The sequence below is a fragment of the Drosophila arizonae genome, chromosome 2 (assembly GCF_054131065.1).
Source record: "Drosophila arizonae isolate 15081-1271.41 chromosome 2, UAZ_ARI_1.0, whole genome shotgun sequence".
NCBI lineage: Eukaryota > Metazoa > Arthropoda > Insecta > Diptera > Drosophilidae > Drosophila > Drosophila arizonae.
In genome coordinates this window covers 7207019-7224731 of record NC_142922.1, presented here as the reverse complement: position 1 = coordinate 7224731, position 17713 = coordinate 7207019, and the positions used below count along the sequence as shown (strand labels likewise).

Here is a 17713-nt window from a genome sequence, read left to right as displayed (position 1 = left end):
ACACTTTGCTAAAACTAAGCGAAAACAACTCGAAATTTCAGCAGAGCACGAAAATTCTGGCATGAAAGCCGACCGAGCGGACAGCAATGACAAAAGCAATAGCAAAAGATACAAACAAACTTTGTATCTGTGTACATCAGAGCTTCTCTATAAGGCAGGGGCGTAGCGAGGCTGTTAGTATAGGGGACTGATTCGTATTGAATTGCTGGCATAGCTCGTGTATACATAATTGGGTTAATTAATAATCTGATTTCTGACAGCCTTTACTGATGGCTTTTCAGCTTTTTTCCCGTCAGATCTAGCTTTTTGTCAAATGAAGATTAACAAAGTTAACTAAAATCAAGCCAAACAAATTAAAGTCAACTGACATATTAATAGCATTTGATAAGTGAATGCATTTGAAACAAACATCCCACACACACCCCCTTCGCTACTTCCATGGCCACTGCCATGAGTCCATATATTTGTCATCTTTGTTGGCTCACTGCATCTGGTTAGACTTTGAATTTCAATTTACTAATGACAAATTGGAAGCGTGGCATTATTTTTTTATTTTTTTTTTTTGCGATATTGCGAATTGTTGTTTAGCTCGTGGCGTTATCGTGCGATTACTTTTATCTAACATATATAACTGTATTTATGGTCGATATCAGTGCGTCGCCAACGGAACTTAATACTTTGGCAAATAATTTGCGATTTTGCAGTGAATGACAGGAAATGTATTTGTCAACCGATATCGATAAGCCCCATTATGCCGCACATCCTGTGGACTGTCGATATATCAAATCTGTAAGTTACACAAAGGCATAGACATTGAGCCACTTCTCTCTCGATGATGGGACTGCGTGTTCGATATAAAATATTAAGAGGGGTTCTTCAAAACTTAAGATAAGATTAGATCTTCCCAGCTAAAAGCTAACTGGGTGCAGAAATAAGCTAAAAACTATAGGAAACATTCGAAAACCTATAGTTGAATATGGCTAGCACCTGGCTAGACTCTGGTGGTCTTTAACTAGATTATTCCACAGTTTTCTCAGCGCCAACGGAAGTTCCTGCTCACAGATGGAGAGCCGAAGCGGCGGAGAGGCCACTGAGTCAGAGGCGAATGGCGGGGGCAAAAGAAGCAAAATGGTGTAATGACAAAGTGAGCAGCGTTGGCGGCAGCGGCAAATGAGACTGAGTGTAGTTGTGTGCGTATACATATATGTAGACGTCTATAGATGTGTATGTGTGTAAAGTGTTGTATACAAGCCGAAGAAGAAGCAGCAGCAGCAGCAGCAGTAGAAGGCAATGGCAAAGACGAGCGAAACTGAAGCGCACAATACACAAAAAACCGGAACATTATTAATTTACAAGCAATAAAGCGAAGCCAAAAATGAAGAAAGGCAAAAGGTGAACAATGCGCAAAAAAAACACACACACACACACAAATAAAAAGAAAAGCAAAGCAAAAACGACCACAGAAGCAGAAGGCATGAGAAAGGGCAGGCGGCAGGCGGCAGGCGGCAGGCGGCAGTTAACAAGCCGCAAGAGTCGATTTCGAGTCAATAGTGCAAGTGTTAAGAGAAATTGCAGCAGTAGTACACACGTACACGCACACACACACACACACAGGCGCATCCAATTGGCAACACATACACACATAGACATGGCCAGAGCCATGGCTATAATGAACCGTCATCCAACATCTGTTGCCCAAAGCATAAGTACATAAGACCAGGCCCGACTGCACGTGTGTGTGTGAGAGAGGCGCACGCGATACGCTAGTTATCTCGCTCACGCTGCCGGCACAGCGAGCCAGCATAAAAATGAACGCCAAATGATCGTCGGGCTCAGGTCCAATGAGCGGCAGACGCACACAACGACACGACGAGTGAACGTCTGGCTTGAATGTATGCGTGCGAGCAGCATGCATACACGAACAAATGTGTGCGAGTGTGTGTTCGTGTGTGTGCATGAGCATGTTTCGATATTGCCAGCAACGTTGACGCCGACCGCGACGACGCGCGTCAGCAGCGACTGCGTTGCCTAGGGTTCTGCAAAAGCACCCTCGGTACTTGGTGTACTCGGTACTCGCTCGGCCGCCAGCTTCGTGCGCTCGGATATGTCATTTGTCAATCACAGTGCGAGCGCAGCGGTTGTCGTTCTCCGTAGCTGCAAGAGAAACGTTGCTCAATTTGACAAGCGCCGCAGTTGAACTTGAAAATTGGAAATTCTTTTAATTCACCTTTAAATTGAAATTTAAATTGTTTTGGAAAATTGTTAACATATATTATTCATGATATATATTAAAGCAAATAATTCGCGGCGATAAAAATGTTTTTGTTTCTTTGCTTGTGACCGAACAAAAAAAAAAAAAAGAAAAAAAAAAACTGTTTAGCCAAAATCAAAAAGGAAACGAACTAAGCCGTCAAGGCAAAAGCTGTTGACTGTCAGCTCCAGTCGCTCGATCGACTGCGATAGTGCCGCTACACTCAACTGCTTCCATGTAAATCAGTGTCAAAGTGCAGTGCTAAATAACCAAAAAAGAAAACAAACGAAAATAAATAAGTTTAATAAAAAACTACGCTTTTTATCGAAAATCTTAACCTAAGTACACACAGTATGGATAACAATCAAGCTGTCTCGGCGCTCTGGTCCTGTGCCAGTGCCACCTGCCTGTCCCTGGATGCCAAACGCCACAGCCTAGAGCCCAGCAGCCCGGACGGACAGGCGTCGCTCGATGTCAACAACAAATCAGCGCCAGTCGATGCACATGCACGAAAGCTCCGGCACATTGCGCATACGCCGCGTGGTAGCTGCTTTATGGCCTTGCTGCTGCTATTGCTGCTGGCGCTGAACTTTCGGCACGCGCATAGCTGCGGTCCAGGCCGGGGCCTGGGACGGCGCCGCGAGCGTAACCTCTATCCGTTGGTGTTGAAGCAAACTGTGCCAAATTTATCCGAATATCATAACGGCGCCTCCGGCCCCCTCGAGGGCGTCATTCATCGGGATTCGCCAAAATTTAAGAATCTAGTGCTCAACTACAATAAGGATATACTGTTCCGGGATGAGGAGGGCACCGGCGCCGATCGCGTAATGTCCAAGGTAAGTGACCAAAACAACATGATTGATCTAACCTCATTCAGTTCTGGCTATAAATAAACGCTGCCAAATGAATTGCCAATTTGTGCGTGCTAATCGCGGTGTGTGAATGCGCCGCTATATCTATAACAATTATCAAAATCGTGTTCCATTGATAACATGCCAGTGCGTGTTTGTGTGTGTGTGTGTGTGTGTGTGTGAAGTGGTTACACATAGTTAACTTTTTATGGCGGGTGCTCAACAGTTTTGCCTTTGGCCAAGTACGTGCCATAAAAGCAGGCGTGAAACATTATAAATAAATTGGCTATTATTGTTTATTAATTATGCGCCTTATCGTCTATTGCAATATTTTTGCAAAAACAGGAAGCTCCAAATATAAACCCTATAATATAATCCACTTAACATGCACTCAATAAATTATGAAATGAGGCGAGTTTTCAATACGCACCCGATAAACGCTAAGCCGCTAAGCATTAGCAATTGCGTTCAACAACCTTTCGATTGAATGTGTGTGTGTGTGTGTGTGTGTGTGTGTATTGCCATTAGTTTATATAACGCATTCGATTTTGCCATAAACAAGAAATGGCATCAAATGAGCAATGTTCAATATGTTTACACCCAAGCAACGCCCCAACCCCACGCCGATTCCGCCCACCGGCAGCGCCAGCGGCACGCGAGCATTTGCCGCTTATCGCAACGACGATAAGGCCTTCCAGCCCCAGTGGCCGATCGAGTGCATCAGTGCTCCAAGCGACAAGCAGCTACACACCTGCTGACATGTGTATGCACATATTTGCCGAGTGGCGTATATCTTTGACACAAATGCGTGTTAAGCCATTGCCAATACTTGTAGCAGTTAGAGCAGCAGCAGCAGCAGCACCAATTTATCTTATCTCGACTCGTAGCGAAAGTGGGGAAAAAAAAAATAATAATGGACACACACACACACACGAACACACGCACACGCGACAATGACTAGGCGTGGGGGCTGGCGGGTCGGTCAAAGTGTGACACATTGAAACAAGTGCTAAATGAATGCGATAGCAGCTACGCTTTGTAAACAGCTACGCGAAATCGATTTAACGCTGTGATTAACTAAAATATGACTTAAGTCTGCGGAATAACTGTCTAGCATATGCGACTTACATAAGCGAGAGGCACACTTTTTTAATTGCATTTTAAACTCGTTAAAATTCAGTTGTTTCTAAATACACATAAATATAGTCTGTATTAAGGCCAGGGCTGCACAGTTAGGCACGTTGATTAACTTGCTCGCGTTTGCTGTAACTGAACTATTTATGTCTATGATTCGGTCTATGAATCTTTATATACTTATATATTCTAACTTGACTTCTGGAAATATATAATTTATATTTATTATATTATTTTGCTTTAAATATACGAATATGTATTTCAATATATTTTGCTATACTGACTTTCTTCACAAAAAAAAAAAAAAAAAAGATTATCTTGCTTGATTCGTTTGAAATGCTATAAAATAAAAAAATTCTCATTTATCAATTTTCATTCAAGTAAATTCTATTCTGAGAAACGTTTGCTCACAGTTAATAAAAAATAAAATAAAGCGAATTAAATAAATACAAAAATAACTAATAATTATAATAGTATAATTAATGAACTCATTGAGCTAAAATTTATTCGTATAAAATTATATTTCAAGAGAAAAGCAGCCGCATATTTTAAATATTATATATTTCAATTAATTTGGACTTGGATTTTTTCACAATGAAATTTATTATAAAGAAATCTTTAATTTGAACCGATTCAATTGGAATATAACCAAAAATTTTATAAATCTAACACGAAATTGGCGTTAATTTGGCGAGCTCTATTAAAAAGATTATTAATGACTACATCAAATATATCAGGCACAAAAAAAAAAAAAACCCAAGCAGTACAAGCCAAATCAAAGATTTGTAGATAAATTAAAACTGTAAAAAAAAGAAGGTTGTGTAAGTTTCAGTGATTAGTCGCAGTTCGCCCTGTATCGATAAGGCCGAGGCTGACTTGCAATTATTTGTGTCGGAATTATTACTCAGCCAGAGCCCGGGCAGTAGCAAGTGTAATAAATTCAATTGAAACTAGCTGTTGATTATGCATGCGAATAGTGTTATATGAGCGCATAATGTTTATGATGTGCTCGATTCTGGGAAGCACATGATATCTGTGGTGGGCTGTGCGTATGGATCATAATCATTGTCGATTAATGGCAGGTGTAAAATATGATTTGAATCCAAAGCATGAGCACAAAAATAGTCTGTGCAAAACAGTTGCCAGTTGGCAGTTGGCGGCGGCGATTTGGCTTAGTTTTATGACTGCAATTCATGTCTGACACGCGCCTGGAGGCAGCTATCGAAATTGATTTGCAGCAATTGCGAGAGCAGCCTTGAATTTGTAAAGCAATTTCAAGTGTTGCAAGAACTGAAAAACAGTTAACACAGCAGCAGCAGCAGCAATGGCCATGTCAAGGACAGTGAAGCTTCAAGGCCAACAGCCTGCTGACAGCAAGGACCCTATGCACCAAGGACATGCCGAACATAAAAACTCTCGCAGTTATTGTCACAGTAGACATTTACAACTGTTGCTGTTGCCGTTGCTGCTGCTACCGTTGTGACATTGACTCAGTTGCCAGTCGCTGCCATTTGGTGGCACGGTGACACAGTGCCCCTGAGCCAGGCAGCGCAGCTAAATTGCGTTTTATGTGCAACTGTGGAAACTGTTGACTCGCTGCTGTGCGTGAAGCAATTCGTTTTGGCTATTAAAGCGCCAAAAAGGCAGCGAAAATTGTGTTTTCTTTTCGCTCTGTGCTCATCGTGTGGGCGTTGCAGCAGTTTACATAAACAGATTACTGAATATTGGCGTAAAGTGCTAAAAATAAAACAGATACAAGAATACGAGAATGCGAGAATAGCAACAACTGCAACTGCAGAAGCAACTGCAATTGCACCACAAACTGAGACTGTCGCATCATAAAATTGTATAGCATATGGCAGTCATTGTGTCAGTTGTTGTTGCTGCTCACCTGCGCTCGCTATGCATCCATCGCTACTTCAGCTTCGGGGCCTACCTTCAGATTAGACAAAGTTGCGCCCTGAACCGTAAGAGGAGGCAGGCAGGCAGCGCCTGTGGGGCCAGCCAGAAAAACCGCAGCAATCGCAGCCAGACAAAGAATGCGTCAAAAAGCCGCAGCATAACTTCTAAAATTTCATAAATTGTAGCAACAATGGGGCAAAGGCAATGGTAATCTGATATGATTATTGACATGCATGCGGCAGCGGCAGCGGCAGACCAGAACCATAGAGACAGAGCCTGAAGCATCAGGCATTAAGCATCAAATCAAAGATAACCCACAGCTGAAGGCATTATTAATAGAACACTGACATTCATTATGACTCAAAAATTGATCCTATTATGCCAGAGACGGGAGACAAACGCATTTAGACAGGGTCACAACAGCCAGTTAGATGATGTCAGAGTTTCAGTTTCAGAGTCTCTCACTCTCTCTCTCTCTCTCTCTCTCTCTCTCTCGCTCTCTCACTCACTCTTGCTGATTTTCGTACAGCTCAAATCAAATCACGTCAAATGCTGCGATAAGCAAAATATTTGCCATCAATTCGTGGGAATATTTCGTGGCAACAAAGTAATCAAACATATCAAACAAACATCAGTCAAGCAAAGTGGACAAATCGTTGCCGAAAATCCCACACACACACACACATACAGAGGCACACACACAGTCACTCACACACACAGTCATAAACAAACCCATTTGCCATTTGGTTCTCTGCTTTTATAGTTTATTTGTTTGGCTTTTCAAGCTTTTATATTATTATTAATCAATTTGATACTTTTACGAGCGCACTCAAGCGCAAACCTCAAGGATTTGTTGGCCCCAAATGCCTTCGCAGCGAATTTTTGCTTTATTTGCATAAAAGAGTTTTATGGACTGCACGAGTGGAGGAAGGCGATCGCGATGCGAATTGGGATCGGGATAGCATAACATCTCTTGGCATCTCTTAGCATCTCTTGGCCGCGTCGCGGCTATCACATTACGGCGACGCGACTGACTCACATTTCACATGCTGCGGGCTCTCCTCGGAGCAGATTCCTGCAAGTCATCTGGCTGCGTCTTGGGGTAGGACGACTCTGCTTCGATTTCGAAGTCGAGAGCTGCGCGATGGGGGGAGGAGGGGCTTTGGGCATTGGGCATTGGGGTACGGCACGGCACAGTAACACGGCATCACATCAGTGCCAATGTGCGGCTCATAACTCATCATCAAAGTTAATCACACATCAGGGATTATGGCGCTTATCACATAAGTTGCGCCGTGGGTTCGGGTTCGGGAAGCTTACCTGTCCAAATGACTCTCTGCCTGCACATGCGTGTGTGTGTGTGTGCGTGTGTGTGTGTGTGGGCATTTAATGTGGCAGCGAGAGAGACGTGGGGCGAGGCACAGATTTAATTTACGATTTCTGCAAATTAATAGCGTTTAATTAATAACAATAAAATGACGCCTTTTTATGGACATTTATTTGACAACAGATTTATGGGCATTAGGCAGCAGGCAGCAGGCAGCAGGCAATGAAAATCTCTGCCAGTCAGCTAGTCACACTAACTAGCTAACGGCCAACTTAGTCGCTGACTATTTAGTGTAGCAATTGACGTTGACGAATAGCTGTAAACGTTTAGTTGTAAATGTTTAGCTAGCAAATGCATTGCGAAATCCGCAAATACCTATGAGAGATCCCTTGGCGCGTTGCGAAACTAAATTAAGCACAATTAATAATAAATAAAAGTCATACGCAAATAAAACGAATATTAAATACCCTGCTTATAGATATATATGTATCAGACAGCAAATATTGGCAATTGCCAACTATAAAATAGATCTATATATATATATATAAATAAATATATATAAGTCAAGTTGTCAACTAAAAATCAGTTTTTATTAAGATATATTTCGTGTGCATTTAGTGAGTCTTATTATCTTTAGTTTATGGCTTATTATCTCATCGTTTATTGCGCCGACGATGTCAACCGCCATGCCACATGACCGAGTTATATGGCCCTTGGCAAGAGAGTGTAGAGACCCGGCCAAACGAGATGCTATCGCAGGCAGCCTGAAGGAGCTCAGACAGAAGCGCTGGCATTAATTCAATAAGCCAATGCCAAAAAGCCAACCAGGCAGGCAGGCAGGCGGACCGTCCGTCTGTCTGTCTGCCGGCTGCTGCATATTTTTAATGAGTATCAATTTATATTGAAACAATAACAATAACAAACAGGCGACACTTTGAGCGATCAAAGAGCAATTGGCCAACTGAGAATTCTCAGCGAATATTGATAAACTCAAACACTGCGTCAGATAGTGTATACGTAAACAAGCAAGAGAGAAGGGGGGAGAGAGAGAGAGGTAGTGTCGGAGACTGAGATAGATAGAGAGGAATAATCAAATAAATAAATGACTCAGGCCAGCGACGTAGCCCAAGTTTCATTTGGCTTTTTGAGCACTGTGTGAGTTTGTCATGCGCTTAATTAAAAAACAAAACTGAGCCAGCAGGAGAGTGTGAATGAGTGAGGGAGAGAGAGAGAGAGAGAGTGAGTGAGAGCGAGGGGGAGTGTGAATAAAAATTGCGCTGTAATAATTGCGCTGCACACAGCATAAACAATCAAAGGCGGCAACGAATGCCTTCACAGCCTGCCTGATAAACAAAAATTTCAATTTTCTAATGGAAGAGCAAGAGAAATATACAAAATGCGGAGCTGTGAATAGATTTGCAACACAAATAAACAAAAAGGCTTTTAACGCGACTAACACTTTTATGGTCGTCAATGAGTCTGGCCCTGGCCCTGATCCTGACAGCCGAGCAGCCAAGCAGCCGCGCAGCCATTGCCATTGGCACTTGAATCAATCAGAAGCTGTGTCGCTCTTTTCGCCAATTAAGTGAGGAAATCTGGCTGCGTCGAGTGGGCCACACGCAGGCCGAGCTCACCGTGCTGGGCGCTGATTGATTTGACAAAAGCAACTTAAGTTGCCCCTAAGTGGCACATCCAGGCGCTGCCACACAGCCACACAGCCACGAGCTAGGCTAAGGCGCACGCTCAAGTGGTTGCCTCAGCCGCTGCCGCTGCCGCTGCCTCCTGCCTCTGCCTCTCTGCTCACTGCTCACTGCTGACACATATATGTGTGTGCATGTGTACGAGTGGGTGTCGTTGTCCCTGCTCATATCCTGTATGGGTCGCCTTCGGCTGCGCTTCCTCAGTTGTAAGTTTTCGCTTCCTCGATGCCAGCGATGCCAATCGACGAATCAAGAAAGGATATGCCATATCCTCTTACATACCCCAAAAAAAAAAAAGGAGTGCAGAAATGAAGCGAAAAAATAAACGAGGGTGACTACGCGCTGGGGCTGTGGCTGTGATTTGGCTGTGGCTCGTAACTTGATGCGCTCTTGAATTATGTCGTTAAATTGTGTCGTTTCCTAATCATTAGCCATTGTAATCGGAGACTGAAGCAACTGCAACTTGGACTCCAACTGCAACTGCAACTGCTGCTGCTGCTGCTGCTGCTGCAGTCATTGTTGCAAAAACAAACAAAGCTCGAATTGAAGCTGGGCGAGATTGCATTTAATTGCAATTTACATGGCTCCACATCACTTGGCCTAATGATGATGAGCAGCCCAATAATGGAGCCAGCAATTTGGCGCTTGGCGCTTGGCGCTTCTCGCTTCTCGCTGTTCGCTTCTCGCGCCGCCTAAATGCGCGCCATTAAGCGCGTCAAATTGGCAGCTGGCAGACGATTTAAATCAATAAAACCTGCAGCCAGGCGGCAATTAAAAACGCATCAACGGACCCTAACGTACCGTGGGCATCCAGCATTGGCGTTGAAAGCTGACAAGCAGTAGATGAAAACGAACAAAATAAAGAGGAAGAGAGAGAGAGAGAGAGAGAAAGAGAGAGGGAAAAAATAAAATCAACATCGAAAACTCCTAAGAAAGAACGAACAAAAAAAAAAAAATTGTATTTCGAATGCAAGCCAAGTGTAAACAAATCAGCTCAGGTTTGGGGCGTGGCTGTAGCTGGCAAAGTTCACACCTTGTTTAATGTCTAATTAATGCGGCAGCTTTTCTTTCGGCCTTTTGGTTTTTGGCCAAGGCATAAGTGCACACACACATATGCACGCACACTCGCGTATTTACACTTGCGCTGCCTGGGCTGAAGTTTGTTGTCTAACAGCCATGCCACTTACAATACAAACACATTATTTAGCCATCTTTTTGGGCCGATGCCGACGCCGACGCCGCCAACGACGACGACGGCGACGACTACGCCGAATGTTTACTTAACGTACCCGTCGGCATTTTCTTCTTGCCACTTCGACTGGGGCCGTGTTTGTGCAGCGATCGGGCCCGGTTCGGATCGGTTCAATCAAGCAACAAGAGGCCAATGCATTAGCATGTTGGGTAAACATCGTTGGCATGCTTAAGACAAAGACTATGCAGCTCTGTTGCTGTTGCTGCTGCTGTTGTTGTTGTTGTTGTTGTTGCAGTGCTTTTATTTGCTGTTTGGCGTTACGCTTTTGTGCTCATTAGCAACAAGTAGCAACAGCAACAGCAACAGCAGCAGCAGCCAAGCACTCGACTGGTTAAGCCTTTTAATAAAGCAAAGCTGCATAGACAGAGATATCTACCTCCCTCGCCCTCTCTCCCTCTCACTCTCTTTGTATATGTATGCAAATAGCATTGAACTCTTCTTGGAATGTGTTTCTGCTTTGTCCTGCTGTCCAATTCGCCACAGCCAGCAACTGTGGTGTGACAAATTAAAAACCGATTTGCTTGGCAGTGCCAAACAACCAAACAACCGAATAACAACAACAACAACAACAACAGTCTCAATAGACTGCAAACAATGCGGCGCACCCAAAATCAAAACAAAGTCCCAAAATATATACGACCTGGGGCAGGCTGATGTTGTGGCTTGTTAAAAAGGATCTTGAAAATTGATTTTACGCCAGCTAGAACGGCGTGCCAAATGTTTGCACACAATGAGCCAAACACACATCCTGTGCTGCGGCTTCTGCCTGCCTAACTGTCAGCGCTGGCCGCTCGACGTTCGCCCGGCCAAGACCCGAGCCCGTTGATAATTGATTTTGTGGCTGGCGATTGCGCACAGCAATGACAACATTTTCCTTATATTTTGCCTTTTTATTTATTTCTACTTTTTTTTCTCTTTTTTGGGCACTCAATTTGGTTGTTGTCTTATGAAATTTCAATATTTGCATTGCCGCTGAATCCTTTTTTCTTTTTTTTGTCTGTTTTTTTTCTCTTTTTGTATGCAAGCGTTAAAAGCAGAAAGAAACAGAGAGAAAACACAAATGCGCCGACACTTAAATACAACAAAATATATATTTTACATATGTACATGCCTATATGTATATACATGCATATATAGTGCGATCCACCGCATTGGCAAACAAGACAAGTGTAACCGAAAGAAAGAGGCAAAGAATGGGAAAAGGTCAGACAATGTCTAATCTTTGATATTTACTCATACATACGAGGGTCAGGGCTACGGCTCCGTCTACGGCTCTGGCTCTGGCTGTGGGTCATTATTTGAACTGTGCATGGGCAAATAATCGAACTAAGCCTTTGCCTTTGCCTTTGCACACACACATAAAAGAAAAGGAAAACGAAAATGCAAACAAGAGCCAAAACTGAAAATAGTCAGACTCATGTATTTGTTGAGGTTGAGTTTCAACAGGTTCAAAGGATGCGGCCAAAGCCACCAAGTTCGTTGCCTAAGTTATTCGTTTGGCCTCCCACCAAAATAAAAAAAAACAAAGATCTGAAAACCAACAAAAAAAATCGAACAAAAAAAAAACGTTGAAAACTGAAAATGAACGCTGGCCCTTTTGGGCAGCCCATGAAATGAATGCCCAAATACCACGCCTCTCCAATACCAGCGCAATATAAATACACACACACACACGCACGCACATCTGTTGCTCTGCCAGTAGCATGCGCTGTTGCTGTCTCGCTCGCTCATTCACTCACTCTCTGCGCTCTCTTTGGGCTCTTTGGGCCCATTGTGCGTGTGCGTTAAATATGGCGTATTGTTTTTTAGCTTCTTGCTCGAGTTTCAATTTAGAGCGCGCCCTATTAACAGAATTATGCATATTTTAATTGATTTCCTCTTGCTCCACAGCGCTGCAGAGAGAAGCTGAATATGCTGGCCTACTCAGTGATGAACGAGTGGCCCGGCGTTCGCCTGCTGGTCACCGAGAGCTGGGACGAGGACCATCAGCATGGCCAGGAGTCGCTGCACTACGAGGGCCGTGCCGTCACCATTGCCACCTCCGATCGCGATCAATCCAAGTACGGCATGCTGGCCCGCCTGGCCGTCGAGGCCGGCTTCGATTGGGTGTCCTATGTCAGCCGGAGGCACATCTACTGCTCTGTCAAATCAGGTAAGCTTGCATATACATATATTGTAGTCTCAACACATGGCATATACTCTCTATATATATATATATACCGATTCCAACATGCTTGCATGTCAAATGCCAATGGCAATGGGCAATGGGCTGGCTGTCTGTCTGGCTGGCCTGTTAGCCAGAAGTGACACTAACAAGCGTAATTTCACATGTTTCCCAACTTACAAGCATCGCTAAGCTGACAGGCGTTGGCAAATTTTGCAGTCCAGTCAAATTAGCCAAGTTGCAGTTACCCAGTTCCCAGTTGCCAGTTCCCAACTCCCAATCCCCGATGCTCAGCTCCTCAGTCTTCTGCCCAGTTGTCAGTCTGCAGCCGTGCCTTGTTCATTTCGAGTGCGAGCGTGTGGTAACAGAAAACAGCAACAACAACAACAACAACAGTACAAAAGAAAGAAAGACAGACAAAAATGAGAAAAAATGGGAAGCAGCGGCTACATTGTCGAAACCGGCCCCGAAACCGTCCAAGTCCAGTCAGAGGAGTCGCAGCAGAGCAGAGCCTGAGAGTCGGGTCCACAAACAGCGACTAACCGCATGTTGTTGGCTTGTTGTTGCTGTTGCTGTTGCTGTTGTTGTTGTTGTTGTTTTGACATGTTTAGGTTTGCGCCTGTCAAATTAAACGAATTGATGATACGACACCCAAAGCGTTTCTCAGGCCAGGCCAAGATGAATTAAATGCCGAGTTAAAACCTGCGCGCGGGCCTAATTGAAAAACTGAAACGGCCAACAAGTTAGCAACACTGTGTGTGCGAGTTAGTGTGTGTGTGTGTGTGAGAGTGTGTGTGTGTGTAGTATAACTTGCTGCCATTATGGCAAGCAACCAGTTTTCCCCGAAACATAACGAAACTGCCAGAAGAGCTGAGCCAAGAGAAAATGCGCCAGCGCACACAGGCGAAGTTAGCCAACCAAAAAGGCCAAAACAATTAAGTTTTCTTGCTGAGCGAGCGAGAGAGACAGACAGAGAGAGAGAGAGAGAGAGAGAGAGAGAGAGGGAGAGCAACACCCAGAGAGGAAGCTGTTGGATTTGTTATGCCAGCAGCCAAGTTCTTTGCGTTATTTTTGCAATATGATTCCGATTTTCTCAACTAGCTACTAAAATTTCTAGATGACTCAGGAATTTCCCACACAAATACAAAAAAAGAAGAGAGGAAGACTTAAGAAAACATAAAGGCTGGGCTAAATAGCCACACACGAGGCAGCAGGCATCACAATATTTTGACTTTGGTTGCGGCCCACAGCAGCATCAAAAGGGCCGTGGCGAGTGTCCTTGCGCTGCTCGACTCATTGATTCTAATTGCTCATGAAAGAGGCCGCCGCACGAACACCCTAAGCAAGAGCAAAAAAACAAGAAAAAAAAGAAAAAGGTCCTTGCGGTGTCATTGGCTATCAATAGTTGGGCCCCGACAGCAACAAAATCAAAAGGTCAAACAATAAGCCGACAAATGCTAAACAAGTGGCCAATGCAAGGATGCAACTGCAGCGTGTGAATGCCTCTGTGTGCGTGTGTGTGTGTGCGTGTGTCTGTGTGTGGTCCTGCTGCAGTGTCAAATGGCGGCAAGGAACAATGCCATGTGTTGCGCCACGACGCTGACAACTTTGGTATGCAATGGCCTAGCAGCTATTAATAAATAACCGAGCGATTGATTGCTGATAGGCCGACGCACATAAACCACACGCTTATGACAGTTTTGGCACAGCGTTGTCAGTGGTGCGCGGCCAGTTCGTTGCCTAAGTCTTTTGTATGTGGCCCAAACAGCAGCAGCAGCAGCAGCAGCGGCAGCAACGAAGAGTAATGGCTGTAAACCTTTTTGTCGACACTAATTTTTTTCACTCTTTTTTGTTGTTGTTGTTGTTGTGTGTCGCGAGCGGTCGCGCGCGCGCATTAAAGCCCCAAAGCGTGTTGTTGTCGTGTTTGCCTCTTGTGCTCTCTGCTCGCTGCTCGATCCTCGATGCTCGATGCTCGGTGTGTGCATGTTCATGTTAATGCTGTCCAAGCGATCAGTCACCACAACTAGTCGCATAACCCAACATGCCAGGCAGTCTCTCTCCCTCTCCCCCTCTCTCTCTCTCTCTCTCTCTCTCTTTCTCGCTCCCTCGCTCTCTTCCTCTCTGTGTCACTGTGTGCGGCTGTCCTCTGTTTTGTAATAATTTATCAGTTTAGTCTTCACAACAAAGATAAAATAACGATAATTTTAACCACTTTAATGGTTTATTAATTTATGACCCTTCAAGTTCTTCACTTTCCACTCGCCGCCGCCGTCGCCGTCGTCATCGTCGTCTGCCTGAGATTTTTCTCGCCAGTTCGCTGTTGCTCTCGTGTGCTGTGGATACCCACACACACACACACACACACACACACACACACTCGCATACATTTATTTTGTTTCGTCTTTCGTTTTTTGTAGGTTTCACACCAAATTTTTCTTGCTGGTTAAGCTTGTTACTCAGTTACTTCCCTTTGGTTTGTTTTTGTCTAGGGTTACCGTTGGCAGCGGCTGCTCCCGTCTGAGCATCGATTATGGAGCGCTTTATAGACCGCTGTCTTGTATTTAATCCGCTTTTTATTGTTTTTACACTCTTGTCTTGGCCAAGTGAGTGTTAGTGCGTCTCTCTCTCTCTCTCTCTCTCTCTCTCTCTCTCCGTGTGTGTGCGTGTGTTTACCAAACGCATCAATATCAATGGAAATGTTAGGTGCATTTTCATTGGAATTTCGTTGAGCGGCAACCGCAGCAACAATGCCACTTTTATGACCACTCATTATAATAAAGCGCACGGTTAGTGGTCACTTTGTGGGTCTGGAATGTTTTTTCCCTGCCTCTCTCTTTCTCTCTCTTATTTTTTTAATTTGAATTTTACAAGCAACTGGCGGAGAACGAGCGGCGCTTCGGGTGTGAAATATGCGCACGAGATGCGGAAAAGAAAGTTCTAACTGCTGCTGCTGCTGCTGCCGCCGCTGCTGCCAAAATGGCCGACATTTTCAGTTTTTTTTTTTTCAGCTGGGTGGCCCAATTGCTCCTGTCTTGTAATCCAATAGCTATTAATGATGATGATTAATGCGGCTGCTGTTGATCGTCGCTGGGTTGCAACATGTTTGGTAATTGAATTTGTGCACAGGTTGCGCTCAGATCCTGGCAGAGCCTCTACCTGAGCGTCCTTTGGCACTTGGTGCACTGTGGCTGTGGCTGTGGCTGTGACTAAGCTGCTTTGGCTCGAGCTCGAGCTCAGGCTCGTTGAGCTGATCCCAGGGCTAATCTTTAAGCAAAAAATAACAAGATCACAATTTTGTTAAACTCGAAACAAAAACATCCTCGCCTGCCACTGCCGCTGCCGCTGCTGCTGCTGTTGCCTCAGTTATTGTTGTTGTTGTTGTTGTTGTGGCTGCTGCTATTGTGCATGTTATTGATATGCTTGGCTATCAGTTGGCAGATCGCATTTTGTGCGCTCTTCGTGCAGTTGGCGGCGGTTTTTGTTTGAAAGCCGCAAAAGGCAGTTGCCATTGTTTTGGCTGCCTGCACTGGGCCGGGTTACGGGCTACGGGCTACGGGTTACGGGTTTGCGATTACGGTTCGCCTTGCGTCCTAACTGTGAAAACCTTTTTGACTTGTAGGGTTTTTGGCAATTGGACGGTTGGGCGGTTTGACGGTTGGCAGGGCAAGTATTATTAACGCCAAATTAGATTAGGCTCACTAATGCCATTACCTGGCCGCGTTTCCCCTCCTCTTTCTCACTCCTGTCAACGGCTGACTAATACCTTTTTCCCTCTCTCTCTCTCTCTTCAGATTCGTCGCCTTCGATTTCCCATGTACATGGCTGCTTCACGCCCGAGAGCACAGCGTTGCTGGAGAGCGGCGCAGAGAAGGCGCTGAGCGAGCTCGCCATCGGTGATCGGGTGCTGAGCATGGACACGAAGGGCCAGCCGGTGTACAGCGAGGTTATACTCTTCATGGACCGCAATCTGGAGCAGGTGCAGAACTTTGTGCAACTGCACACAGATGGTGGCGCCGTGCTCACCGTGACGCCCGCGCATTTGATAGCCGTGTGGCAGCCGGAGCGACAGACGCTCGAGTTTGTCTTCGCGGATCGCGTGGAGGAGCTGAGCCAGGTGCTGGTGCGCGATGCCACGGGCGAGCTGCGTCCACAGCGCGTGCTCCGGGTGGACAGTGTACAGAGTCGCGGCGTTGTGGCGCCCCTCACGCGCGAGGGCACCATTGTGGTTAACTCGGTGGCCGCCTCCTGCTACGCCGTCATCAGCAGCCAGTCGCTGGCGCACTGGGGCCTGGCGCCTATGCGACTGTGGTCCACGCTACAGTCCTGGATGCCAGCCAAGGGTCAGCTGCGCTCGGCGCAGGACAAGCCAACGCCAAAGGATGCCACGGCGCAGCAGCAGAACGGACTGCACTGGTATGCCAATGCCTTGTACAAGGTGAAGGACTATGTGCTGCCACAGAGCTGGCGTCACGATTAGGCGATCCACACCCACACACACACACACACACATCACACATACTTGAAACATATTTGCAGTTCCACATGCCGACGTAGACGTCAAATTTATTGTAATATATTTTGTAGTTATGTATGTACTATACGCCTATATGAAGAAAAAAAAATGATTGTATTTCAATGTTAATTATGATTAATGCTGATCAATACTATTTATTAAAATTATCTTTGACCTTTTGTAAACGAACACCTAGCTGTAAGTAGGTAATCCTTTGGCAGAGATCCTGAGGCCCCAAACCAATTCTTAAAGCGACGATCATCACGACTGTTGTATATTTTTAAAAAGATATTAATGCATATATTTATTGAAGATGCGGAAGTGAGTTCAAATTTTTGGAAAATGATAATGTAAATGCATATATGTTTATGTATGTATATCGTTTTGTGTATATAGAAGCATTATAGTGACTGAATATCTTATTGTAATTGTGTATATAATACTTGATAGTTAACTTCATATTTATACTTAATATTTAATGAATTATAACAAAATTGTTTCATAACTGACAATGTGTTTTTATTTGAGTGGAATCGACTGCGCAATACTCGCTAGTGATTTATGTATCTTGGTGATGATTCTACAATGGGAAAGTCTTTAGAAGTATTCTCTGAATTTT

General features: G+C 44.7%; 1 protein-coding gene across 1 annotated transcript; it reads left to right on the top strand.

Annotated features, from left to right (window-relative positions):
* Positions 1 to 2046: 2046 nt before the first annotated feature.
* On the top strand, positions 2047 to 17599 carry hh (hedgehog signaling protein). Its single transcript, XM_018018798.2, has 3 exons — positions 2047 to 3087; positions 12308 to 12569; positions 16373 to 17599. Exons 1-3 carry the CDS (start codon positions 2605 to 2607, stop codon positions 17056 to 17058), a joined length of 1431 nt encoding a protein of 476 aa, XP_017874287.1. The 5' UTR covers positions 2047 to 2604; the 3' UTR covers positions 17059 to 17599.
* Positions 17600 to 17713: the final 114 nt, after the last annotated feature.